Source organism: Peromyscus maniculatus, chromosome 2 (assembly GCF_049852395.1).
Source record: "Peromyscus maniculatus bairdii isolate BWxNUB_F1_BW_parent chromosome 2, HU_Pman_BW_mat_3.1, whole genome shotgun sequence".
NCBI lineage: Eukaryota > Metazoa > Chordata > Mammalia > Rodentia > Cricetidae > Peromyscus > Peromyscus maniculatus.
In genome coordinates, this window is record NC_134853.1 from 141,415,917 (window position 1) to 141,443,345 (window position 27,429).

Here is a 27,429-nt window from a genome sequence, read left to right on the forward strand (position 1 = left end):
GAACAAAGTTTACTTGGTTCCTGCCAAGACAAGGTGGAGGCTGAACAAAGCTGCACTCTTTCCCAGGTCCGAAGCAAAGAACGCCCCCAGCTAGGCCAGTGTTTTATAGGCGTATCCTATCGACCTCTGAGAGGTGGCTGTGCCTTGGGACAGATAGACAGGGCTCTTCACCAGCGTAGACAGTACTCTGAAATTCTAAAATGCTAGGCTATAATTCTTTGGGTCCCAGACCCCATTCCTCTCTTCCCTTCTTCCAGTCACCTTACAACCCTAACGTCCCAGAGTTCCGCACCTGGAAATGCACGCCCTCTGCTGGCAGACAAGGTAACAGACGTGAACCGGGTCAGAATCTTTTGGAATCTCTCTTGACTGCGTTGCCCACGAGGCGAGCAATAACATCGCCTTGGCTTCAAGAGCCCCTTCGCCTGTGTGTGGAAGACCTGGGTCCCACACTTGCCCCCACCTGTAATGAGGACCCTGTTCATAAACGGAGCTGTCCATTCACCACTTCTCTGGGTCCAGGATGTCCCGGGATTTGAGAAAAGGCGGCTGTACAGAGAGTCCCAGGATGCTGGCAACAAGCGGTCTGTTAGTTTGGAGGAGTGCTTACCTATTCATTTTCTGGGAATCACCTTATTAGTGGGGAAGTTGTAAGACTTCCTCCTTTCTCGGTGCCCTTGAACTTCATCCCTACAACCCTGAATCCGCAGCACCCTACAAGCCCGGCTCCAGCCGGACTGCTCCAGAAAGCAGGCATCACCTCCCCCCCCACACACACACACACCCCGATTTGCTTCAGACTTGGGTCGGTCGGGGAACCAGAGCTCCGCCGTCCCCTAAACGCCAGCGGCCGATTGAACCTGCTTGTCCCCCACCCCCGGCGGGCGGGGCGGGCTCACTCGCACTCCCTCCCGGCTCTGCCCGCCTGCTTCTCCCGCCCGGGACGCGCCTCCCTCCCGCAACCCAGTCCTGTGAGCCCCGCGTCTCCGCTGCCTCCTGCTCCCGCCTGGCCGGATCGGATCCGAGCCCGAGCATGGAACCCGGACAGCCTCGGGAGGCCCGTGAACCCGGGCCAGGGGCAGAGACTGCCGCGACGCCGCGCTGGGAGGATGCCAAGACTTTCTATGACAATCTCTCTCCCAAGAAGAAACCCAAATCGGTAAAAAGCAGGGCTTGGGTTTGGGGGGACACTGGACGGGCCACTTCCAGGGAGGGGTCTCAAGCCCTCTGGAAAGGGACTCGTGGAGCCCCTCCCGGAGGGGACACAGCTCCTCCGCCCCAGAATGTGCCCGGCAGTTGGCTCAGGCTCCAGTTTATTTTGGGAGCTCTGCTCTGGTGGCAGTGTTGTTGGGTTTTTTTTTCCCCATCCCGGGCTCAGGTTCCACGCCAAAATCCCCCTCCCCCATGCGGTCATCAGGGGCCTATCCCCTCCCGGAGCTGGCAGCCCCGGACGCACGGACCGCACTTGTTGGCAGAGCTGGTCAGCAACCCGGGCAGCAGCGCCCCGGGCTCAGCAACTCGACCCTGGAAACCCGGCTGCTGGCTTTGCTCTCAGGTCCCCGGCGTCAGTGCGGCCAGCTCGGCTTCCCAAGTCAAACCTCGGCGCTTGGGCTCTAACTGGAGACCCAGGCCCTAGGGAACCAGAGGGGTCGCTCTCCCAGCATCTTTAAGAAACTGCTGCTTGCTCCAGGCTCAGGGCTTCGCTCCCAACGCTGGGCTTTGCACCCTAGACAATGCCTGTGACTCGCGGCGGGCATTAACATACAGGAATCATAGCGGAGGCATCAGCCCTTTGCAGCTTCACACAGAGGCAAGAATTCCTCTTCCTCTCTTGGACAAGTACCTTGGCTTTGTTCATGCCACCACCTTAGACCTAGTAGCTTGGGCCAGGGATTGAGAATAGAAGCTGGCTCAGAGGCATCGCACAAGGACCTCCATTCTGACCTGAAAGCATCCCACGTTCACTCTAGTGACTTTACCCGGGAGGTCACTCCACCCACTGTCACCTCTAGGCCTCCACTCATCCTGGTGACTGAGATATTAAGCTGCGCCCTGCCTGTCTTCGGGAGTTTGCAGCGTGCCCACGGAGGCTGTAGAGATGGTGGGATGTTCAGGTAAACGATCCCACGTGGTACTGTGGGAGCACAGAGGAGGGGGCGACTCCCGCCAGGAAGGCTTTGGGGAACCGCATTTGAACGGACTGTCTTAAAGCTGCAGTGGGTGTGGCCTCTGGGCAGAGGGAAAGAAGGGTTGAAAAGCAAGGAGCTGTCTTTGAAGCTGAGGACTTGGCTCAGAATCCATACAGAGTGGGAAATGCAAGGTTGTTGAGAGAAGGACCCGCAAAGGCGCCCAGGCCAGGGACAGCCCTGCCGAGTACCTTGTGAAGGCGCCTGGATCTTATTTAGTGGGGTCGAGGCTTTCTTGCTGGGTTCTGGGGAGCCACAACTCTCAGGCCTGATTCAGAGCCCTGAATCCAATTTATTTTTTCTTCTTAAAAATACTCTAAATAACTGAAAAAAAAAGCAGCTCTTCCCATTTTCAGGTATTTAGTGGTTCGAACCAGGACTGTACAGAAACAGAAACATAAATTGGCTGGATCCTGAAGCTTAAGTCTGTGGTAGTGAGTGTCTTAACTCTTGCTTTCAAATGTATTGTTATCCAAACTGTTGTATTCATTGGTTAGCTTTGTGCCCAATACATTCATGTAGAGAGGTTGGTAGGGAGGGAGAGATCAAATCTGAATTGTAAAATAGACTTAAAGCAATTACATAGTTGGCTAGCGTTACACATTGGGGTTCTGCCTAAGAATTCATTTGACTAAAAGGTCAACCTGCCTTTTAAAAATATGAAAATCATAATGGAACTGCTGTAGGGTCTTTTTTATTTTTTTTTAAGCAGGGATTAACTTGGTTCCACTTTGATTTTATAAAGACGACACTGGGCTGTTTATCAGGTGGACTGGAAAGGTTGGGTCTGGCCGCCGTCACGCCAGTGAGATAGCAAAGCTTGATTAATGCCCTGGCCTGGGGGGCAGGGAGGAGACAAATGCTGGAAAGCAGGGGTGAATCTTCAGTGTTCAAAAATCCATTTCCTCCCCCAGTGTCAGAGAACCAACTATGGTCAGTCACAGCTCTTTCATCAGCCCTCGATCCCTTGTCTGATTAGGTGATGCTCCCAGCTCCTGTTCCTTCCTGTCATAGCCCTCTTCCCACAGGCTATTTTGGGGGGGGGGGTTGCAAGCCTCATGGGCCCCACTGGGGCCTGGCCTGGGCTCATTTCAATTCCCAGGAGTTAGAGTAAAATATTTAACCTAGCCAAGGCCATCAGCGGCCCTCACCCAGAGCTATCCTGTCCTTCTCTCTCCCAGCATCCCTCCTATGGCCTTCCAGAAATAGCGGTTTATTTGGCTATGTTCCTATCTTGACTGCAATAGACAGATTGTTGGTCTAAGTGGGAGCTCCTCGGGCAGGCCAGTGGCACTGGGAGACCCTCTGTTAATTCTTCACCTTCACCCCAAAGCCACAGCGATCAGTCTGAGTCTCAGAGAACTGACAAGACCGTGGCCCCCTGCAGCTCAGTAGTCTCGGGCTGAGCTCCTAGGCTGTTCTGACCCAGTTCCGAGCCTGGAGTGGACGTTCTGATTTTGGTGCACATCACGGCATATGATTTGGGTGTTAAGAGACTCGGTCAGGCACAAGAGGGTCAGTCTACAAGTGCTCAGCTTCTCCAGGCTCTGGAGAGAGCCCGCCACCCGTTACTTCAGACCCACTGGGAGGCTGGACAGTCTACAGGCGTTTGGGTTCCCTCACCTCACTTGGATCAGGGTGACTTGAGTAGGAGGCAGGGGCCTGTCCTGGGGACCATCATTCTTCAGGGGAAGAGTACCCCATCATGAAGCATCTCAGGAAGAGGACACAATGCTTCTCATCATTTCTCCCAAATATGGAAAGTGAAGCTGGGTTGTGTCCAGGGAAGCTATTGAAGAAAGAAAAGGCAGCGTTTTCTGGGAGACTCATACCAGGGAGGCTGTTATATGGACAGAGCCCAAACTAGAGGCTGGAGACTTGAGAGCCCATCTTGACTTTTTTTTTGTGTGACCTAAAGTAAGAACCCTGATCCTCTCTAGCCCCATTTCCTCATCTGTGAGAGGGAAATAGATACTCCTGGGGGATTCAAGACATTTTTCTTGCAATGAGCTGGAGTAGGATCTGAGGCAGTTTGGGTAATTCAGCTAATGGAGCCCCAAGGCCCAGGAATCTGGTGGGAACTATGGGACCGAAGTGAAGAACAAGGCTTTGACTGGCTGCATGGGCTGGAGCCAGATTCAGGGACCTGCCTGAAGTGGATGGAAGGCAGTGGGGTTCTCTGTCTTTGTGTGAATGATGACTCTGTCTCTAAAGCTCCCAAGTGCTGACGAGGTTGAGAAATTCCCAATGGACATCTGGACACACAGGTGGCCAGAAACTGGCAAAATTGGTTGAATCTCAGAGGAGGGGTGCCTTTTTTGCCACTCTTGTCTTCCATGGGCCCCACTGGCCACCTACACCCTCTTGGTTAAAGTTAAAAGCTGAATACAAGCTGTGGTCAGCTAAGCAACTTTGCAGAAACCTTTGGGTTTTCCCTTCCTAATTAGAGGCTCTGAGGTTTCGCTGGCCATTATCCACAGGAAATGCTTAAATTCATTAAAATTAAAATGAATTTAGGGACCGAGGAGATGGCTCAGTTGGTAAGCCTGGCACACAAGCACAAGGAACCTGAGTTTGGGTCTCCAGCAGCAACATCAAAGCCATGTGTGATGGTGTGCATGAGTCAGTGAGTAGGGATATCTATCTGGAGCTTAGGGCTCACTGGCCAGTAAGTGTGCTCCAGGCTTAGTGAGAGGCCCTGCCACAAAAAAAAAAAAAAAAAAAAAATGCAGTGGACAGTAATAGAGGAAGACACTGCCATCCACTTCTGGGCTCCACACACGAACATCACTCATACATACACACATTTGTGGGTTTTTTTGTTTTGTTTTGTTTTGGTTTTGGTTTTTGGTTTTGGTGTTTGTTTGTTTGTTTGTTTTTTGGTTTTTCGAGACAGGGTTTCTCTATGTAGTTCTGTGCCTTTCCTGGAACTCGCTTTGTAGACCAGGCTGGCCTCAAACTCACAGAGATCCACCTGCCTCTGCCTCCTGAGTGCTGGGATTAAAGGTGTGTGTCACCACTGCCCGGCTACACATTTGTTTTTTAAAGCACATGAAGTTAGATTTCAAGTCTTGGCATCACCTGCCACATTTGAAGTTACTCTACAATCACCCGGCACAGTTTATAGAGCATTTCCATAAAGTCCCAGCTTCTAGAGCTGCCCAGGTCACAGAGAAGTGGTGTCCATACGTTCCCTGCACGCCCACATTCTGAGTTTCTCCAGCTGCTGTCCATGGTGGCATGATCCTCTCCCCATCTTCTAAAGGATGCCATGGATCTCTTGCACAGAGAATGGTCAGAAGCTCCTTGGGGACAGAGATCAAACCTATCTTGCTCCCTAACATGTCCCCAGCTTAGCATAACTCAATGCTGCCAATCAGTTGGAGTCTAGCAGTGGGTTAAATAAATCATCCACAAGATTATCATGAACAAGCCAGGGTGTCAGGTCCACTTACTTCTAAGTCTTGGCTTCAGTTTGCCCCTCTCTCTTCTCATCTGTAAAGGATCACAACCCTAGGACTGTCACAGAGAAGTGGCATCCATGACCTCCCTGAACACCCATGTTCTGATCTTTCCCAGAAATCAGTTAGGGTCCAGCTGCTGTCCATGGTTGCATATTCCTCATCCCATCCTATCGAAGTCGGATGTCTTCACCCCTTCAGGTTACTGCAGCCAAGTGCCACAGACTGATGACTTACATTGTAAACAACAGAAATTTCTTTCTTCCAGCTTGGGAGGCTGGGTGTCCAAAAATAAGGAACCAGAGGACTGGGGTCCTTTTTCTTATTTAAAGATGGCAACTTCTAGCTAAGTCCTCATGCGTTCAAGGCAAACTCAGGTGACTTTTTTTTTTTTTCCTAAGAAAAGTCCTAACCTCTCCCAAAGGCTCTATCCCTTACTATGATCACATTCAGGATTACAGTTCAACATGAGATTTGGGGGGATACATTCAGATACAACATTTGGGAAGGAGTGCCAGGACCCTCTTGTGAGGAGGCCCTTTGAAGTCCAGCTCCTACCTATCCTTCCGGTCTCATCTACACCCTCCCCTGCCCTGGCCTCTGCTCACTTTCGTGAAGGCTTTGAGCTTGTGCTCACCAATTCTTGTGGCCTCTTCCTTTCATGACTTCCCCTAAAGCCAGTCACCGAGACCTTGCTTCCACCTCCTGTCCCATCCCTTGGCCTCTTTGTTATGTTCTCTCATCTTCTCCCCATGCCCTGATGAGCTCTGAGGGCAGGAGCCCTGTCTTCCCCCCAGAACCCTTCCTCAGCAGACTCTCTAGAGAAACCAACCGTAATGGAGAGCCAGAGCGAGGACACGTGTTAACTAGACAGAGGCTGTGGGAGACAGACGGCACAGTGAGCAAAGGGAACATCACGTTCAGGGTCAGAGGAGAAGGGAAGGTGTTCAAAGACGCGAGCAAGGTGAGATTGAGCAAAGCTGGGGAAGGAAGGGGAAGCGGAGAGCAGAAGGGAAGCAGAGGTCTGTGGCAAAGGACTTCTTGTTTCTGTAGGAAAAGCTGTCTGCTTGACTCCGTACCACCGACGAGGTGGGCTGGGATCACGTCTGCACTTTAGACAGACCCTCTGACAATGTGGAGAGGGTAGCCTGGGCTATGTAATGGTGGCCTGGGCTGTGGAAGAGAAGAAAAAGTGGGTGGATTCCAAGTATGGTTGGCTTGGACACTTAATCAATGCGGAAGGGCGTGGGAAAGGGCAGGGACAGGGGAGTGAAGGTTTACTTCCTGGTTTACGCTGTCTGTTCATGAAGTGGTAATCTGGATGAGTAGATGGTGATGCTGAGCACAAATGAGGAAATGGGGGGGAGAGGTTGGGTTTTGAGGAGAGGGTGGGAAATTCAGCCTCGGACACAGTAAGTTGGAGTGTCTGTTGGTCTGTTGGTTGACTGGGGCAGTTTATATGTGAGTCTGCAGCTCAGGAAGCAGATCCAGCTACAGATTAAAAAAATCTTATATAATTACTGTGTTTCTGGGCTCTAATTTCTTCCTGAGGGCATGCAGCTCTTCTTTCATAATGGAAACCATTGGGGAGTCATTTCAATGTGGCCACACTTTGGCTATATACGTTGTACTCGTTTTTTTTCTGTGGTGTCCAGATGGCCAACAATATTGCAACTCCCTGAGGGCATGCCCCTCCTTCCCATCACACTCCTAAATAAGGAGCCAGTCTCCGGCAGGAACCAGCCTAGAGTCGCCTCTGCCCAAGGCTGACTTTCTTTGGAGCAGAGCCTTGGCCTTCTCCACATCCCCGGGTCCAGGAAGGGCTTGCCCACGTGCACCTCCCTCGAGGTGAGTCCAAGTAATGGCCTGTCCTACTGTTCTTCTTATAGCCAAAGCCTCAGAACGCGGTCACCATTGCTGTGTCCTCCAGAGCCTTGTTCCGCATGGACGAGGAGCAGAGGATTTACACGGAGCAGGGTGTGGAGGAGTATGTACGCTACCAGCTGGAGCATGAGAATGAGCCCTTCAGCCCTGGACCAGCCTTTCCCTTTGTGAAGGTGAGGGGGCAGTTCCTTAAGTAGCCCCCACGATGCCTTTGTAAGAAGCTCTGCCTGGAAGAGGCAAACCCCACAGCTAGCAGACTGAGACTTGGTGGGAAGAAGAGGCCACCATCCTCGGGACTGATGGAGCCCTAGAATGGGTAACCAGTTTGAATGAAGATCGGCCAGCCATTTATCCACATTTAATGACATGCCTCTGAGTAGTGAACAACCCACACAATGGTGGGAAATGGCATTAGAGGGTGGTGGTGTGCACAGATCTCGTTCCAAATCAAGCCTGCCCCTGGCCTCCCCTCTTCTTTCTCACTGGATCCCTGGCCACCAACTCAACTCATCAGTCCCTGGGACTCTGAACTGGAGTTTGCTCTCTCCCTTCCAGGCCCTGGAGGCTGTGAACAAGCGGCTTCGGGAGCTGTATCCCGATAGCGAGGATGTTTTTGACATTGTCCTCATGACTAACAATCATGCTCAAGTGGGAGTCCGTCTCATCAACAGTATCAACCACTATGGTAAGTAAGCGTGATGGGGATGGACGCGGGATGTGCTGACCACACACGCCCCCTGGGGGAAGGCCACACCTCTGCAGGGTCAGGCTGGGTCAGGCTCTACAGACTGCCATCTTACACCCAGTGATGTTCTACTAACCTGGCATTGTATTGCATTTTTTTTTTTTTTTTTTTTTTTTTTTTTTTTTTTTTTTTGGTTTTTCGAGACAGGGTTTCTCTGTGTAGCTTTGTGCCTTTCCTGGAACTCACTTGGTAGCCCAGGCTGGCCTATTGTATTGCATTTTTAACCTGCTCTTTTAAAACAAATAAGGCTGGGTTTGCAGTCCAACTGGTAGAGTGCTTACCTAGTAAGAAGAAAGTCCTGGACTCAATCTCCAACATTGCATAAAAGCTAGGTATGGTAATTGCATGCCATGCATCTAATACCTTCACTCAGGAGATGAGGACAGGAAGACCAGGAAGTCAACGTCTTCCTCAGCAACATAGTGAGTTCAAGGCCAGCCTGAGATACACGAGACCCTGTTTTCAAACAAACAAACAGACAGACAGACAAACAAACAAACAAGGAGCTGGAGGTGTGGCTTAATTGGTAGAGTGTTTGACCAGCATGCATGAAGCCCTTCGTTAGATCCCCAGCACCGCATTAAAAAAACAAACAATGGGCTGGGCATTTAGCTCAGTGGTAGAGCGCAAGGCCCTGGGTTCAGTCCTCAGCTCTGAAAAAAAAAAAAAAAGTCGGTTGGTGGTGATGCACGCCTTAAATCTCAGCACTTGGGAGGCAGAGGTGGGAGGATCTCAATGGGTTCGAGGCCAGCCTGGTCTACAAAGCAAGTTCCAAGACAGCCTGGACTGTTACACAGAGAAATCCTGTATCAAAAACAAAAAACAAACAAGAAGGCACGGTGGCATAGGAACCTGCAATCCCAGCAGCTGTGCCTCAGTGGATCAGTAGTACATTTTCAGAGACATAGTAAGTTGAAGCTCGGCCTAGGCTACATGCGAACCTGTCTCCAAAAAAAAAAAAAATTAAAAATAACAACAAGACTGTAATGCCGTGTATGGCGGCACATACCTTTAATCCCAGCTCTTGGGAGGCAGAGGTGGGTTGATCTCTGAGTTCAAAGCCGGCCCGCACTACAGAGTGAGTTCCAGAACAGCCAAGGGCTACACAGAGAAAAACCTTGTCTAGACAAACAAACACCAACAAAAACCTGTAAAAATAAAACAAACAAAACTGGTTTGAAATGCTGCCAGTTTACAAGTTGTTTGTCCGTGGCCTATTTCTGGCCACTCCTGGTTGATCAACATAACTGGCTCATAAAATTCCTGGATATTTAATAGCTGACTCTTGCAAGCTGGCACAAGCCAGCTGCAGCCCACGCTAGACAGGCCTCAGTGTAACAGGGAAAGGCGTTTACTTTCTCTGTGCCTCAGTTTCTCTAACTGTAGGAGACTAGCAAGCCTCATGAGGCTGATGGGAGAATCAGGGGCTGTTCAGAGTGAAAGAGTCCAATTATGATTGAAAGTTCTAAGTCTCTTGGAGCAAGCTTCCAGTGAAGGGAACCATTGTCAGTTCCAGAATGACTCAGAACCACAGAGCAGGAAGGAAAATTGGACCCAGAAAGGCCAGAATCCAAGTCTTGGCCATCTCTCTTGGGCTTGTATTCTCTCTGGGCCAAAAGGGTCCTTGTGCTTCTTTAGAAAGCCTTTTCCGCAGGGCAGTGGTGGCGCACGCCTTTAATCCCAGCACTTGGGAGCCAGAGTCAGGCGGATCTCTGTGAGTTCGAGGCCAGCCTGGGCTAACAAGTGAGCTCCAGGAAAGGCGCAAAGCTACGCAGAGAAACCCTGTCTCGAAAAAACCAAAAAAAAAAAAAAAAAAAAGAAAGAAAAAAGAAAGCCTTTTCCTTGTTTTCATCTGTAACTACAGTTCCAGGAAATCCGAACGCTTCCAGGTCCCTTCCGGCCTCCACAGGTATCAGGCATGCACATGGAGCATGGGCACACATGCAGGCACAACACCCAAACACATAATAATCCTTAAAAAGGAGAAACCAGGGACTGAGGAGATGGCTCCGTGGTTAAGAGCACTGGCTGCCCTTCTAGAGGACCCAGGTTCAATTCCCAGCACCCACATGGCAGCTCACAACTGTCTATAACTCCAGTTCCAGAGGGATCCAACACCTTCACACAGACACGCATGCAGGCAAAACACCAATGAACATAAAATAAAAATAAATAAATCATAAAAAATAAAAAAAAACCCACCAACACCAACCCACCTATCTTTCTAGCTTTACAAGATCTTGTTTCAAACAGCCAACACCCAGTTTGGTGTTTATTTTATTTTAATTTACTTAATTTTGATACAGGATCTTACTATGTAGTCCAGGCTGGCCTCAGACTTGAAAGCCTCTTACCCTAACCTTCTCAGCACTGCATTTTCAGACATTGTAGACACATGCTACCATTTACTTTTTTTTTTTTTTCCTTTTGAGACAGGGTATCTCTATTTAACTCTAGCTATCCTAGAACTCACAGAGTTCTGTCTGTCTCTGCCTCCCAAGTTCTGGGATTAAAAACATGTGCCACCACGCCTGGCTTCACTACCTTTGTTAAATTTTTTTTAAAACTTGCATGCATGTGTGTGTGTCTGTGTGTGTCTGTGAGTGAATGTCACACCACCTGTGTGAGGACGCCTTTGAAGGTGAGAAGAGGCCTCAGATTCCTTGGAACTAGAGTTGCAGACAGTTGTGAGCTGCCATGCAGGTGCTGGGAACTGAACTCGGGTCTTCTGAGAGAACAGCAAGTGTCATTGACCGCTGAGCCGTCTCTTCAGCTCCTCTTCACTACTTTAAAATGTATTTATTTAGCCGGGCGGTGGTGGTGCACGCCTTTAATCCCAGCACTCGGGAGGCAGAGCCAGGCGGATCTCTGTGAGTTCGAGGCCAGCCTGGGCTACCAAGTGAGTCCCAGGAAAGGCTCAAAGCTACACAGAGAAACACTGTCTCAAAAAAAAATGTATTTATTTATTTATTTATTTATTTATTTATTTATTTATTTATTTATTTATTCTGGGGGCTGGGGAATAAAGCAGGGCCCCTGTAGGCTGCATGTGTTCAGTCGTAGGCCCCAGTCGGCATTTTATAGCACTGATTTCAAATTCCCGAGTGGGAGGCTGATGGTAAGAGTATTTAACCACAGGTGCTGAGAGATCAGAATAGGCAGCACTCCGTGCTTGAGTACAGCCCTGGGGACCTCTGCGGGGTCAAGTCCCTTGCCTGTTGTGGATGGTGAGGAGGACAACAGTCCTGTATGCAGGGCTTGGGTAGTGGCTGAGGGTAGCAGCCACTAGTCAGCCAGCAACTATTTACATACAGCTTTTGCAGCCAGGGAAGCAAGCTACCCAGGTTGGACTCTGATTGGCTCAGCGGTGTCCAGAGTCTGCCCCTATCCAATCAGCTGTGACCAGGAAGATAGGGTCTCTCGTCCATCTTTTGAGGCCACTGACTGGGAGGGAATGTTGTGAACCAGGGGCTTTCTCCAGACATGTGATCATTTCGTGTCCTTGATGAAAGATGCAGGGAAAATGCTAGGCTGAAACAGAGGGTCACTCTGCGGCCCCACGGCTCCGATCCAAGATGGCTCGCACGGGGCACAGAGAGACTATTCTGAGGCCTGAAGTTTGACCCTGGCCTCATCTGGGGACTCTCTCCCTCCGCAGACCTGTTCATTGAGCGATTCTGCATGACAGGTGGGAACAGCCCCATCTGCTACCTCAAGGCCTATCACACTAACCTCTACCTGTCAGCTGATTCGGAGAAAGTGCGAGAAGCCATTGATGCGGGTAAGTCAGAATGAGGAAGGAGACTATGGGAACACCTCCCATACATAAGGGGTCCTGAGTGGGGAGAAGCCTGGTCCTGAAGCTCTGAACAAGTGCCGGCGTTGCCAAGGTAACTGCAAGGGGACCTGTGCACACATTCCTGTGATCTGTCTTGTAAAGTGAAAACAAAGCCCACCTGAACCTCTTTCTCATCTCCCTTTCTCGCCTCCCATGGCGTACATTCATCATCATCACCTAGCCTTCTGTTTCCATGGAAACTTTCCTTGCAGCCCAGAAGACTAATGCTTTTCTCAGATGACTCTGGGCTGATGGGAGTTCTGATTCCTGTGTGATCAGGAAGCTTCCATCCATCACCGGGCCAATGAGAAAGAAGGAACGTCCATATCTAGCCAAGCCTGAGCGGCAGGCTTTCAAAAATGATCGTCTCCCACAGCTGGGCTGGCCAGTGCTGTGGTGAGATCAGGGGACTCAGCTACAACTCTCGATAGTGAGAAATCCACTCCCTGTGCCCCTTTCAAGGGGCAGTTTGGGGCGACAGACATGGTCTCGGGCCTCCCAACAGGAGCCCACGGAGGCGGGAAGACCGACCGCCCATTTGCCTGAACACTCAGGGTCTCTCTGTCAAATGCCTCTTTCCCTTCCGTGTTGGCGAGGCTTTCTTTAGCCAGGACCCAGAAGGCATGTCCCTAGACACATCACACCCTTTGCTTGGGGTTTGCGAACTAACTAACCTGTAGGTGTGCCTCTCTACACCTGGAATTTGACTTTTAGTCCAGGGAGAGTGGTTAGATGGATGTCCTGCTCAGAGCAGGGGGTTCTGGGTCATCTTGGCACTAGGTTGACAGAGCTGAGACGGTATGGAGCCTGATACTCAGGTCCTGGTCCTACCCTGGGCATCCTTAGGCTAGTGAAGCCGCTGTAAGATCTGTCCTGCTAGCTCTCGCCAGAGCTCTGCGGAAGTCTACCTCCGAGACCCTAGATTCCCAAGGAGCAGGGTCGAGGGGGCCTTTAGGGAGATGAAGACTGCTGAGGGGCATTCATCTGATTCTAACCTGGAGCCTTGGTCCCTGGTGGGCGTTCTTGCATCCCGAAGGAACCCCGGTTGCGGAAAGTCTATATACATCATCACGTGTAGTTTATACTGCCTCCCAGGACCAGGCTCATTATCTCACACAGTCTGAACCAGTCGACTTCAGTGTACCTGGATGCTTGGTGACTGTAGATAGGGTGTCCACACCCACCCATCCCTTCTGCAGCCTGAGAGCTCAGCCTCCTACAGACTGGAAGGAGCCTTAACTTTACCTGGGCCCAGAGAAAGGATGTAACTTGGATCAATAGTGAGGGAGTGGCCCCACCTCAAGACATGCTTCCCAGGCTGCGGCAGGTCCACAGAGGGTGAGGAGCTCCAAAAAGAACAGGGATACAGGAGTCTGGTGCTCCCGGCCAAGACTTGTTTGGCTAGTTCACACCAGCGTGATCTTCAGCATTAACGTGTTCAGATTTCTTCACGCTGGCTGGTAAATAGATCTTCAGTGTCTTCCTGCCCAAGGACACCTCCAGAGCTCTTCACAAAGATGCTGTGAGGGAGGTAGACTTTAGACCTTTAATGGGGACCCTCGGAGTGACCCCTCGAAGCTGTAGCTGCGGCACATTCTCACGGCCAGTATCCATAGACCACCAATGTTAAAATGCTCCCAATAGGAGTCTTTGCTAGGCTTGCCTCTAGCCCTGGGGGCGCCGCTGGCGGAACAAGGACAGCGTGCATGTGACACCTTCTCCTGCACCCAGGCAGACAGCACTGACCTCTCTCTGTGCAGGGATTGCAGCTGCCACCATCTTCAGCCCCAGCAGGGACATAGCTGTGTCCCAGAACCAACTCCGCGTGGCCTTCGATGGGGACGCAGTACTCTTCTCTGACGAGTCCGAGCGCATTGTCAAGGCCCACGGGCTGGACAGGTTCTTCGAGCATGAGAAGGCCCACGAGAACAAACCTTTGGCACAGGTGCTCCACATCCCCAGAACCCCTGAATAACCCCCCATCCCCCAGAACCAAGCCCACATTCCCACCAGGTCCTCTTACCAAGACTCAAGGTGCCCACCCCTGTCTTTGGTTTTTGAGGCAGGGCTTCTCTGTGTAGATCTGCCTGCCTCTGCCTCCTGAGTTCTAAACCTCTCTCTCATTTGACCCCTGGCTCTTTTCAATGAGACTCCGCTCCTTCACTGGATCCCACCCCCTCACTCAAGTCCAGTCCCCCACTTCTTGGGGCCTCTAACAGCTCTCCAAGCATCTCTGAAGCCCCCCTGCTTTGTTCCTCCAAACCCCTTTCTGAGGTCTCCATCCCCTCTCAGAAACGCCCACACCCATTCCGAGTCTTCAACCCTTCTCTGAATTCCCCATCCCTTCCTAAAAATCTGAACCAGTGCCCCCCACCCCCAATCCACGGTTCTTTCCCTGTAACCCTCAGCTCCTCTCTTCAGATTCCCTTCTGAGTAAGTGCCCATCCCTCCAGAAGCCTGTTTCCTTCTCTGAGAGACAAGAATGCTCACCTGCCCTCATACTTCTCAATGGCTCTCTTGGAACAGAAATGTGTCTTGGAGCTTGTTAGAAATTCCCTATGGGTGGAGCAATGGGATTCTCCAGCCCTGTTGGGAACGCCAAATGTGTCCCAGGGCAGGACACTTTTCCCACTAAGTGGTTGATAGAGACCCAGAAGAACCCTGCTTACCCCAGGTTACCCAGCTAGGAAAGTCCCCAAGACAAGCAGCCCACTTTCCTTGTTTCCAATTGCTTTGAAAATGAGCTACCTTCTACATCGTCTCGTTCTTTATTCACATGTCTGCAGTAGCTTCATTGCTGTGGGTGCTTTCCCTGACCCCAGAGAGCCTGAGCCCAGCACCCTGAGCTACATGCATGTCTGTCCACAGGCAGGCACATATTCAGTAGTTACATACTGGCCTCTCTGGTCCCGATATTCACAGATAGAGTCCATTCTGGTTGGCAGGTGACCCTGCCATCATTACCAGCTAGTTTTAATTCTGTCTTTGCTAATGAACCCAGAAAACCACATTTATAGGACAGATCACTGCAAGAGACATGGATGGATATGCCTAGCAACAGTTGCCCTGGTTATGGTTATACTGATATAGCCCCAATCGCATTAAGACAGACCCCAGACTACAGGGACCTACAGCCCTGTATATACACAGGAGCCCAACAGGCAGAACAAAACCACCAAAAGAGTTAGGGATTTCCCACTCCAACAGCCAGTCACTGGTGCTTCAGGATGAAAGGGCAGATGTTTAGGAGAGGGGAATCTTACAATGTCTCCTTAACTCCATAGGGCCCCCTAAAAGGCTTTCTGGAAGCCCTGGGTAGACTGCAGAAGAAATTCTACTCTAAAGGTCTGCGGCTGGAGTGCCCGATTCGCACTTACTTGGTGACAGCGCGCAGTGCAGCCAGTTCTGGGGCCCGGGCCCTCAAGACCCTGCGAAGCTGGGGCCTGGAGACAGATGAGGCCTTATTCCTAGCCGGAGCACCCAAGGGCCCCCTTCTTGAGAAGATCCGCCCACACATCTTCTTTGATGACCAGATGTTCCATGTGGCTGGGGCTCAGGAGATGGGCACAGTGGCTGCCCATGTGCCTTACGGCGTGGCCCAGACACCCCGACGGGCTGCTGCTGCTGCTGTTGCTAAGCAGACTTTAAGTTCACAGTAGCTAAGTCACCTTGCTCCAGGCAACCCGTCACTCTTCCAGACCTCTTCTGGTGAACTTTCCTGGTTCCTCACTGTCCACGCTCCTGCATGCCATCCTCTTCCCTCTGCTCAGGTACTCCAAGGAACTTAGGAAGACTGGGCCAGCATTCTCGAAGTCCCTGCTAGCCAAACACTGCTGTGATCCTGGCTGGGAAAGCAGGACTCTGCAGGGTAGCCTGAATGTCATGGAGAAATTGGTGGGTAGAGAGTGGTATAGTCAGAGAAGCCAGAATGCCAAAGGGCTTGGGATGAAAACTGTCGCATGTAGTCCAGAGAACATTGTGTGAGAGAGGGCGGATTTGGCATCTAAAGCAGACAGACCTGGCGTAGACTGCGTGACTTAAGTCCCTCTTTTTCTTTTTCTTTTTGTTTGTTTTTTTTGTTTGTTTGTTTGTTTTGTTTTGTTTTTTTGAGACAGGGTTTCTCTGTGTAGCTTTGCACCTTTCCTGGATCTCGCTCTGTAGACCAGGCTGGCCTTGAACTCACAGAGATCCACCTGCCTCTGCCTCCCAAGTGCTGGGATTAAAGGTGTGCACCACCACTGCCCAGCCCAAGTCCCTCTTTTTCATAAGCCTCAGTTTACCCCTCTCCCTTTTAGGTGGTTTCCAAGCTTGGTTTTACAAGATTGTGGCCCAAATGAATCATCCTGTGCTGGGGCTGCTAGTACCTATGGCACCTATGTAGATTACAAGATGACATTCTGTCCAGGTGAATGAATTGCAAAAACGATGGTCCTTCCTCTGGCCTAAGCCGGGACACAGGCTAGATTCCAGCCCTTCGCCCCTCAGCCCATCGAATGGGAAATATGCACAGTTCTGCACAGCAGCCCTGCCTGTATCTTTCCATGTTGGGAAGCTACTGCACAGGATAGCCCGCTGTTTCCTGTGGTTTGCTAACCTGGGCCATGGACCATCAACTGCCGGGTGGAAGGTTTGGGGAAAGAAATGAGAGGAATGTAGCCCACATGCAAATTCTCCTCTAGCCCGTAGGGGGCACTGTAGGCTCTAGCTGGAGTGGACTTCAGCGGCTTGCCAACTCTGGGTTTCCTTTACCTTCAGCTTTTAGGGAAAGTTCAGTAGTTCTGCCTCCCAACCTCCTCACCTCAGTCCTGGGTCTACCAGTCACCGCTACCTGCCATGCTGTGAGGAAGCTCTCCCAGCATCGAGAGAGAGAGCTGTAGACCCAAAGTTGGAGAAATCACAGGCCCTAAAGTGAGTGGTTGTCCAGGCTGAGTCTGAGGGCAAGCTGCTGCAGGGAGACGTGGGAAGTGTCAGGTCTGATCTGATCTGAGACGCTAAGGACGTGATGGCTTAGAGAAGGACGAGTTGAACGTGCACCAGCATGAGTCTATTGTGGATAGGGGAAAGCCAGTCAGAGCTACCCTGGAGGTGATGAGCTGTCACTGGAGTGCCGTGCAAAGGATTCTGGGTTGGGCTGAGCTCCCTGAGAGGTACCATTGATGACTCCACCTTTGCATGAATCCACACAGCCCTTTCTTCTCCACATGATGAGTGATAGTCACTTCCTCCTTTGCTAAGCAGCCCTGGCGCTCAGAGGAAGGATGGAAGAGTGGATGGTTGGTCCCCTAGGAAGAAGGGGCAAGCAGACATATATTCGTACATTGAGTCCCTGGCTCCCACAGGGATGCCAGCAGTGAGGAAACCCAAAGCATCATCAGAGGGCCAAGAGAGGAGCCTGGATATTGAAGGGCAACCGGAGACTCTAACCTCTGCCCTTCTAGGAGTTTGACTTGGGATCTGAATGAGTACATGTTCTGGCCAGCGTGTCTCGGGGTAACAGGTTCAGAAAGGAGGACAAAGAAGACTCAGGAGCTCCTGGAAATGAGTTCCAGCTTGGGCTGAACAAGAAACACAGGGCTGAGCGTGCATCTGTGCTTGCAGCGTGCGGACACTGTTCCTGTCTGTGCCTGCAGCGTGAGGACACCGTTCCTGTCTGTGCCTGCAGTGTGCGGACACCGTTCCTGTCCATGCCTGCAGCGTGTGGACACCGTTCCTGTCTGTGCCTGCAGCGTGAGGACACTGTTCCTGGAAGGCAGAGATGAACGTGAGGTAGACAAAGCTGCTTTACGGAGCCGTTGGCATTATTTGCACCCGGGAGGGCAAGACACGAAGGTGATTTTGCACAGGGTCATTTTCATCATTATAGCCAGGACCCTTGTGGGTGGCGGAGGAGGCCTCGGGGTAGAACCAAGTCTGCAAGGGGCTTCCTCTACGCCTGGTTCTCCACGCCTGGTCAGAGATGTTGTGTGACCTAAGAACAGATGCAAGGAAGAGAAGAGGGGGTGAGAGAAGAAGCTTAGCCTCAGGGCACTCTCCATCTTCACTGGATCACACAAGGGTACCCGCCCAGGCTCACAGTCAGGGGTCACAAGCTTGTAAGGATATGCCAAGTACAAGCTCACAGAGTATCTTTAGGCTACCCAGTCAGAAAAGGCCTGTGTACTGTGAAAACTGCACCAGATGTTGCCAAATTTGGATGCTGGGATGCGTGAGGTCTATGCCCAGGGCCTGGTCGTGAATACTGCAAACCCTTCCAGGTCTCTCAGGAAACAGGAATGGTACCATGCCAGAAGCAAGAAGATAAGGTGCGGTAAGAAGCTGTGGGTTTCACTGGAGACACCATGAGTAGCTACAGACAGCCCTGGGCAGTGAGGAAAGGTCCAAATTCTATTACTGAAACCAAAAATGAGCATCTCAAGCCTGGACAAAAGCTTTTGGAGCTGGAATAAAAGGCCAGAAGTCCTGGGGGCAGGCTCCGGCTTCAGCCAGACAGTCCTCCTGATGGACTCAAGGGCCTGAAGAGGAGCCTGGCAGCATGAAGCATTGTTTATTCTGTTACCAGGGGATTTAAAAACCAGCTGAGCATCAGAGCTGCAGGCCCAGCCTCAGACCGCAGCACTGGGACAGAAGAATCAACCGCTCCCAGAACACTGGACCCCTTTAGCTGGAAGCATCACATCCCTAGGTCTGGCAGAACATTCCTCCCAGGAAGTGCTTGCCAACAGAGTCCCAGGCCCCATGGAACTGCCACTCAGCCAGCGGAACAGTAGCTCTGTTTGTTATTAAGCATGGAGACTGCTAAGATCATCACTACAGAACTCCCTTCGGGGGAGGGAGATGTAGCTGAGCATCTGGCTCAGTCAGTAGAGCGCTCGCCTACTGAATGCAAACGCCTGGATTCAACCCTCGGCATGGCGTCAGCTAGGTACGATGGTGCACACCTATGATACCAACCCTGGAGAGATGGAGGTGGGAGGAGTCAGAAGGTAAAGGTGATCCTCAGCTGTGGAGCCAGTCCAAGGTCAGCCTGGGCTACACGAGACCCCATCACAAAAAGAAGAAAGCACACCCTCCCCCCCCCACCCCGCATGACAGCCCAACTACATGAGTGGGAATACAGCAGAATATTTCCTAAAGAAAACGGAAGCTAGCAAGAAGTTCAAATCCAAGACAGATTCCATGTTACACCTCTGTTCAGTTGGTGTGCGTCAAAGCGATGATTAGAATAGCAAAGCCCCTCCATAGCATGCGGTAAATAGCCCTGCCCCAAGTCCCTGGGTGTCCCCTGGGCCCTCCACTGGGAATGCTGCATCTTCCTGTGATCCAGCCTGCTTGAGGATATGCCAGCGCTGTGGTCCATGTTTACCCTCTTGAGGTGTCCTGGACGTACTGATTTGGGGAGCTATCATAACTTTCTCAAAGCCACCCAGCTAGTAGGTGTCAGTGCTGGGACGGTCTGATGCTGGGACCTGGATGTCCATCATTTTCCATATAGTGGCGAGAGATGCTCCATTCAGAAGTCTTCACTGGAAGAACTCACCTGAAGCCGACTTGTTGAAAAGCTGGGACACGCTTGAGCAGGCGCATTTTGCTTAGAGCATCCTGACTACCAATGGTTTAAATTAGACCCAGACATGTGCAGTCCCACTAACCTGCTTTTGAACAACTTCAAGCTATGTGAAACTCGGGTTGCAGATCTCTGAGTTGAGCTAATTAAGGCTTTGGCCGTCTAAGGACTCTGAGGCCAAATTGGATCCATTGCCTGTTGTCGTAAAGAAATGTGTGCTGTTTTAAACACCGTGGCCATTGGTTTATAGATGCACTGCAGCAGCAGAATTTAATGGTACCAACAGAAACTCCAAAGCCAAGAGAATACCTACTATCTGACCCTCTTAAGAGAATATCTGTTGACCCTGGACCAAGGCAAACACCCTTGGCCCACGGGGACAAACAAGGTTATATCCTCCTAAGCATTTAAAGACAGAAGTTGGCTCCATAGCTAAGGGGGAGAAGAGATAGGGACTTGATGACTATCTAACCCTTTCCTAACATTCAAGGATTTAAAATGCCAAGTACTGTAATTTGCAATTTGCTTGATTCATAAATTTGCTGGTCAAACTGAATTCACCCTCTCAAGCTGATGGACCTTGGAACACGGGTGGCCTTGCTGGCTCTCCAGCACCCATCTCTACAGCTGTGGTCTCAGCTCTCCATTGGCCTCATGGGGTCTCTTGAGCCCTGGTGCGTGCTGGTAAGCGGATGGCTGTGAAACGTAGGCTTGGCATCAAGTGAAGCGTCCAGTGTTGACTCCACCAGCCCCTCAGATCTTGTGAGTCATCTTCACTCACTCTCTGAAAACAAGTTCTCAAGGGTCCCCAGAAGGCTTTGGCTCGGAAGATGCTGATGGAGTGAAAAGTCGGACTCCACTAAAAGGTGGGCGTTTCCTCCAAGCATGAGGTGCAAGCCACAAAGCCACCCTTACAATCCACCACAAACACCGCAAACTGTCTCACCTACTGCCACGGTTGACATCCCCATCCCATCACGATAGTCCCCCTTACAAAGCCCAGGCTTGGCCTCAGGTTCTTCATGTGGCATTTCAGACAGCCTGTCCCAGCTGGGATGGCATGAAGGATTGCTTTCCAGCAGGCAGGCATGATCCTTGATGTTCCTTCTCTGATGCTGTGGTGCAGCTCCAAGGATGCCAGCTTCTCACCTGTCTCCAGCCGAATCTGATGATGATGAAGAGGAGGAGGAGGACCATTGGCCCCATGGCTGGCAGCTTCACTGAGCCAGTACTGAAGACAGTGTCCCAGGTTCTGCCCTTAAGGTAAGGTGCAGAAACCTCTCTTGCCAGTAGGTGGCAGTGCAGACTGGCATTCGGCTATGCCTGTAATTTATGGTTTGCTTTTCTCTCCTTCCACGCTACCCATCACTGTGCTGGACTCTCATAAGGACTTCAGGTGCTCTGACAATGTTTGTAAAACATCTCTGTATGATGAGCCAGCCACGGCTCTCACCGAAAACCACTGTGATGGCGTGTATGGGGAAACACCTGTGACTACGTACCACTATACAGATTGAGTACGCATTTACGGGTGTTAGTGATGGCCCAGACTTCTTGGCTGGATGACTGTGTGTGTGCACACGTGTGTCTGAGTGCCTGTGTGTATCACACACACTTGCAAGCTTGGAGTGTGTACAGATGGCTGTCTCTGTTATTTGAGGATCCTGGGCCGCACAGGTGATGAGCAGCATCACTCCCGGGAACTGGTCCTAGCTACCCCATCATCTCACGGGCATGCTGCTAGCTGTTCCCATCATCTCAAGAGCATTGCACATGCCTCACCCGAGGGCCATGGAGGCCAGGTCTCTCAGTCTTTCTCTAGTTTTCTGCTTAGGTTCCACTTCTATTGCCTCTGAACTCTGTCTCCTACCCCTGTGGCTCTACAGCTTTGGGGAGGAAGTGGCAGAATAGACCCCAGCTGACTCAATCTCCACACATCTCTTCCCTCCTCTAACAGAGCCAGGGTTAACATGGTCCGATTAGGAGCTAAAGGCCACAGCAAGCCGACTTTCTTCCTGGCCTCCTGTTCTTTTTTTTTTTTTTTTTAAGACAGGATTTCTCCTGTGTAGTTTTGGTGCCTGCCCTAGATCTCGCTCTGTAGACCAGGCTGGCCTCGAACTCACAGAGATCCGCCTGGCTCTGCCTCCTGAGTGCTGGCACTAAAGGCATGTGCCACCACTGCCCAGAGGCCTCCTGTTTTTGACAGACGTGACTTACCTCTGATCTTGACTGGGAAGGGTCTCCCCCAATGAACCACACCCCCACACACCCAGGGGCCTTAGAGACTGAATCATCTTTGCAAAGTAAGAGCTTCCATAAGGCAACCCAAAACCCTGCAGGCCAGTGTCTTACACTCCTGGCCAAGGCTGAATACGCCTTCTTGGCTGTCAGCCACTAAATTAGGGCAGAAGTTCAAGGCTAGACTTGTAGCTGACACCAATCAGAAGATTGCCATGGTCATTGCAAACATACTGTGTGGGTCAGGGTCACAAACCCTGTGTCTACAGGAGCCCCACAGGAAACATAGCAGAGGGCATTGGGCTAAGTTCTGAGAGGGAAAACGGCATCTGGGGTCCCTGTTTATCCACCCCTGCCATGTAGAAATGTGGGCTGGTGGGGCCTGATGTGCCACAGTGTGTTTTTGTTTTTGTTGTTGTTGTTGTTTTTTCCTGAGAAGTTAGAAATCTGTACTTTCAAATATTGGCAACTATTTCAAGTTTAGAAAACACTGTACGGCCAAAGGAAGCCTATCTTGTCGGCTAAATCTAGCCCTCCAATCTCTAGTTTGCTCCTACTGGCCCCAGCCCAGGGAACTGGGACTTTTAGACTCAAGTAACTGAGATTAGAAGGACGTTACCTCAGAACCACAGCTTGGGGTCTTTATGAGACCTTGGAGACAGTGTAGAACATCCCCGGTGTGTTTTAAAGGCTTGGGTACAAGCTGGACGTGGGGCACACATCTGTTAGCCCAGCACTGGAAGCTGAGGTTGAAGGATGCTAAGTTCAAGGCCAGCCTGGCCTACCTATCAAGACCCTATCAAAGAGCAAAACAAAACAAGAACCTGAATGTCACTGGCTATGGTGGTGGCGCATGCCTTCAATCCCAACACTCAGGAGACAGAGGGGGGTGGATCTCTGTGAGTTCAAAGCCAGCCTGGTCTACACAGCAAGTTCCAAGACAGTCAGGGCTACGTCGTGAGATCCTGTTTCAGAACAAAAAACTGAATGAATGGGCACAAACTTCATTTTTAAATTAACACACCTATAACCTTAACTTCCAATTTCCTTTTTCAATAGTGTCGTAGTGTCCCCTGTTTAGAACAAAGTCAAGAATGAAGCCATAGCACATCAATAGTGTGCTGAACCACCTAGCAGTAGCTTTCTGCTTACCTCTATTCTCCGCTGCCCTGGGCTCCTTCCCCTGACCCCTCTGGCTTGCTGTTCTTCATCAACCCCCAAGTGCCTCCTTGGAGAGCTAGAGCATGAGCTCCTTTGTCTATGTGACCCCCTTCCCTGGGACCAGAGTGGGCACACACCTTTCTTAGTGCCTCCCCACAGCCTACTTTCAGTACATCAGTGGCTCCCGCTCTGCCCACTCGTTTCCTGGTCACATGACAACAGGTGCAACATGCTTATTACTGTGAGTCCTTCCCCCCATGCTCGTCCTATGCCTTCATTTACAAGGGCTTCTGCTTCTTAAAAGCCATCCAAATAAATAGCCATTCAAATGTATGTATATTGTCTTGTTTTCTTCTTTCATTTTTTAAAAAATTCCTTACAAATGAATCCAAAAGCTGGTGTAAGCCCTAAGAAATCTGGTTCTGTTGTCAGTTTAAGACAAGACAGGAGGTGTCGGCCTTTGATTACAGCACTTGGGAGGCAGAGGCAGAGGGATCTCTGTGAGTTCGAGGCCAGCTTCGTCTACAGAGCGAGTTCCAGGACAGTTAGAGCTGTTACACAGAGAAACCCTGTCTCAAAAAAGTGAAGAAGGAGGAGAAGAAGGAAGAGGAGGAGGAGGGGAGGGTGGAGGAAGGGAAGGAAGGAAGGGAAAAGAAAAGAAAGACAAGTCTTGCAGGTGCTTGCCAAGTTTCGGTCACAGCACTGTGGGCTTCTAGGAGTTACCCCAGTTTTCTGAGTCACTCCTGGAACTGAAGTCACAGGCAGTTGTGAGCTGCCGTGAGGGTGCTGGGAATTGAACCTGGGTTGTCTGGAAGAATGTGCTTAGCTGCTGAGCCATCTCTCTGCCCCCTTCATTTTCTTCTTTCTATTCTTTTCCCCAAAGCCTAAGCATAGGCTGGGCCACTATGCCTTTAATCCTTGCACAGACAGGTGGATCACCGTGAGTTTGAGACCAGCCTGGTCTACATTGTAGATTCAGGGTCGGTCAGGGCTACACAGTGAGACCCTGGGCACGCTTTCCTTGATGCTCTGAGCTTCCTGACTCTCACTGAAGCTCCCCCCCACCCTTCCGCCATGAGGCTGCTTATAATCGGCAGTTTTCAGTTTCCTCTCTTTCTCTTCTACCTTCTCCTAGCAACTGCCGGGATTTGCAGCTTGTTTTCTCTGCCGTTTTTCTCTTAGATCCTAATAAAATTGTCCCCAAGCTTCAGAGAGAGAGAGACAAGGCCTAGCCATTTAGCGCAGGAAAGCCTCAAACTCAAAATCCTCCTTCATCAAATCTCCCAAGTTTTGGAATTTCAGAAATGGGTCACCAAACCCGGCACAAAATCCAGAGATGCTGAGGTCTCTCTGTAGACCGTTGTTCATGGGAGAGATTCTGAGGTGGGTGGTAGACTGAGGCCCTGAAAGGCAGACTTTTTCATGTCAACTTGACTGGATCTGGAACATCTAGGAGGCAAGCCTCTAGGCACAGCCGTGAGGGTTCTTCTGGTCTCCGGGCAAACTTGTGAGGAATTGGTTATAAAGCTGAGGTGGGAAGACCCACCCTGACAGTGGGCAACACCCTTCCCTAGGCTTGGATCCTGGACTATATAAGAAGGAAGGGAGCTCAACACAAGCATGCATTGCTCTACTTTCTGTGGATTTGATGTGACCAGCTGCGTCAAGATCTCCAGCCCTGGCTTTTGCTATGGTGGACGGTACCCTTGAACTGTGAGCTAAAGTAAGTCCTTTCTCCCTTAAGTGACCTTCGTCAGGGGTTTATCACAGCAACAGAAGAAACTGGCACACCCCAGTGGAGCTCCTGATGTGGACTCTCATTTCCTCAGGAACTATCAAGGGTAAGGATGAAGTGGGAGGGAAAAGGAGATGGGAAGGATATGAGATTGACAAGTGTGGCGGCACTCAATCCGGCTGGGCTGCACCAGGCCTGGCTCCAGAGAGTAGCACCTAGTCCTAACCGGTCTTTTGTTTAGCAGACACCTTTTGTTTCTCTTGTTGCCTTATGTGAATCCTGCCTCAGAGTCTTCTGGGGACACAAAGGCCTATGCAAAACTTGGTTCAGGAAAACTGTGGTACCTGATGAATCAAGGGATTTGCACTTGGCATTGTATTTCTGGGAGTTTCTTTCAGGTTGTTTTGAACATATGGGAATCAACTGGCTACTCTGTAAATACTGAGAAAAATAAAAATGCCCTGGGCTAAGGGAAAGTGCTTCAGTCCTGAGAGACTAGATCCTCCTGCAGCCCCAAAAGGCTGGATTCATTCTTACGGTGCCCGAGTCTTCGGGCAACGGTCGGGCCCCGAGTGAACCCACACACCCGTGAACCCACACACCCACGACACTTCTTACTAGAGAAGGGAAAGGGTCACCTGACACCCAGTCCAGCCACTCATAGTCCTTCCTCTTGTACCTGAGCATCTCTCTACATCTCAACATGCTGGCAGAGCAGGAATCCAGGGAAGGTCTCTCGGAGTCCTTACCGCTCAGTCTCATCGGGCTGTGATCAACTGTCGGGTGGGGGTCACCTGAAAGTTCCACTAGGGTTGTGGAGGTCTGCTTCCAAGATGACACGTTCCCGTGGCTGTGGCAGGGAGTCACGTGTGCCCGAATGTCCTCAAGACGTGACTGTTGTCAAATGAGAAGTTGAAGACATTGTCTTTTATGACCTAGCCTCTGAAGCAACACGTTATCAGCCATTGTCTGTGGGTCACAGCCCTGATTCAGAGAGGGACACTCTTACACAAGGGTGTGACTATTGTTATGCCCAGATTGCGGGGACCCCCAAAAGACCAGAATCCCATATGTAAAAGCAAAGAGCCTTTATTTTCAAGCTCTGAGCTTGGTCTCTCTGTCTGTCCAAAGCAGCGGTGAGAGCAGAGAACCCAGAGCCCAGGCGGGTGGGGTTACTATCACAGCAGAGGTTGGGGTGAGGGGATTTCCAGGATCCAAGACCCTGATTGCCTGACATTTGTCTAGGGGTACAGGGAATGTTTGGAAAGTCAGGTATTTCCCCTTAGATGCAGGCCCCACTGGGTGGGGTCAGTTTATGGATCCAGGTGTTGCCTGCCAGAAGCTGTGTCTGGGCCTCTAAGCCTGTCATGGCAGCTGTGTGGTCAAGCTGTTTTGGGCCCCCCCCCACAACTATCAGAAATGAAGCAATCTGGGGCCATTTGGGGGGCTGGCTACCCCATGTCATACTTCCTTCCTTCAGCCTGCTATACTAGAAGCCCCCAAATTTGTCCTAGTATTTCCTCTGCCTCCTAAGACTGGACAGATGTGCCTCCTTGATTGTCCAGCCTTAAGTCCCCTCACTCTCACCCCCACATCCCTGGTCACCAGGGAGGGAGAGGCGTGTGGCCTTTCACTTCCTCCGTCATAGCTCCTGTCCAGCAGGTTCCTCCAGGAGCCCTGGAGCCTCCATCTTGGGGAATGTCATAACAATTGTGCTTTCAGTTATCCTGACGCACTATTCACAGTGGTTCACAGCCAGGGGACCACACCCAAGGCAGGGAAAACAGCTGGATGGAGGAAGGACTGCGTGACTGAGCCCTGTGCTTTCCAGCATGGTCTCAGAACTGGATTTGAGGACAGGAGCCCTATGACAGGTTTGTCATCTGGATCCTTGGAGCTGAAAATCAGGTAGAAAGCTCCTGGACCCGGTTCTTTCTCTCTGTGTGCCTTTTCCTTCCTACTTGCTGAGCTCATGGATGACCCAAGAGTTACAAATTCTCCTTTTATTTTGCTCATTGGCCACACTTTAACTCCCCAATAGGTCACTTTAAAAACAAATAGTTTTGATGACTATGGTCACAGTTCACGAGGGAACACTGTATTCATTAAAAGATATATTTAGGGCTGGACAGATGACTCCGGGGTTAGGAGCAATCACTGCTCTTGCAGAGGACCCAGGTTAAGTTCCTAGCACCCACATGGTGACTCACAACTGCCTGTAAGGTTAGATGTCGGTTTGTCATCTGGATCCTGGGTGGTGCGTTTACCCCTGCAATCCTGGCACTGGAAGGCTGCGGCAGGAACAACCAGAATTTAAAACCAGCTTAGTTTACACAGAGAAATCCCTTCTCAAAGAAAGGGAGGGCAGAAAGGAAGGAGGGAGGGGCTCCAGAACAGCTTGACCACACAGCTGCCATGACAGGCTTAGAGGCCCAGACAGAGCTTCTGGCAGGCAACACCTGGACCCAGGAAATGCCATAAGCTGACCCCACCCAGCGGGGCCTGCATCTAAGAGCAAATACCTGACTTTCCAAACATTCCCTGTACCCCTAAACAAATGTCAGCCAATCAGAGTCCTGAACTCTGGAAATCCCCTCACCCCAACCTCCGCTATGAT

General features: G+C 50.9%; 1 protein-coding gene across 1 annotated transcript; it reads left to right on the forward strand.

Annotated features, from left to right (window-relative positions):
• Positions 1-755: 755 nt before the first annotated feature.
• Positions 756-23,622, forward strand: Nt5c1a (5'-nucleotidase, cytosolic IA). Its single transcript, XM_006992247.4, has 6 exons — positions 756-1,159; positions 7,537-7,704; positions 8,087-8,216; positions 11,935-12,057; positions 13,875-14,059; positions 15,399-23,622. Exons 1-6 carry the CDS (start codon positions 1,034-1,036, stop codon positions 15,771-15,773), a joined length of 1,107 nt encoding a protein of 368 aa, XP_006992309.1. The 5' UTR covers positions 756-1,033; the 3' UTR covers positions 15,774-23,622.
• Positions 23,623-27,429: the final 3,807 nt, after the last annotated feature.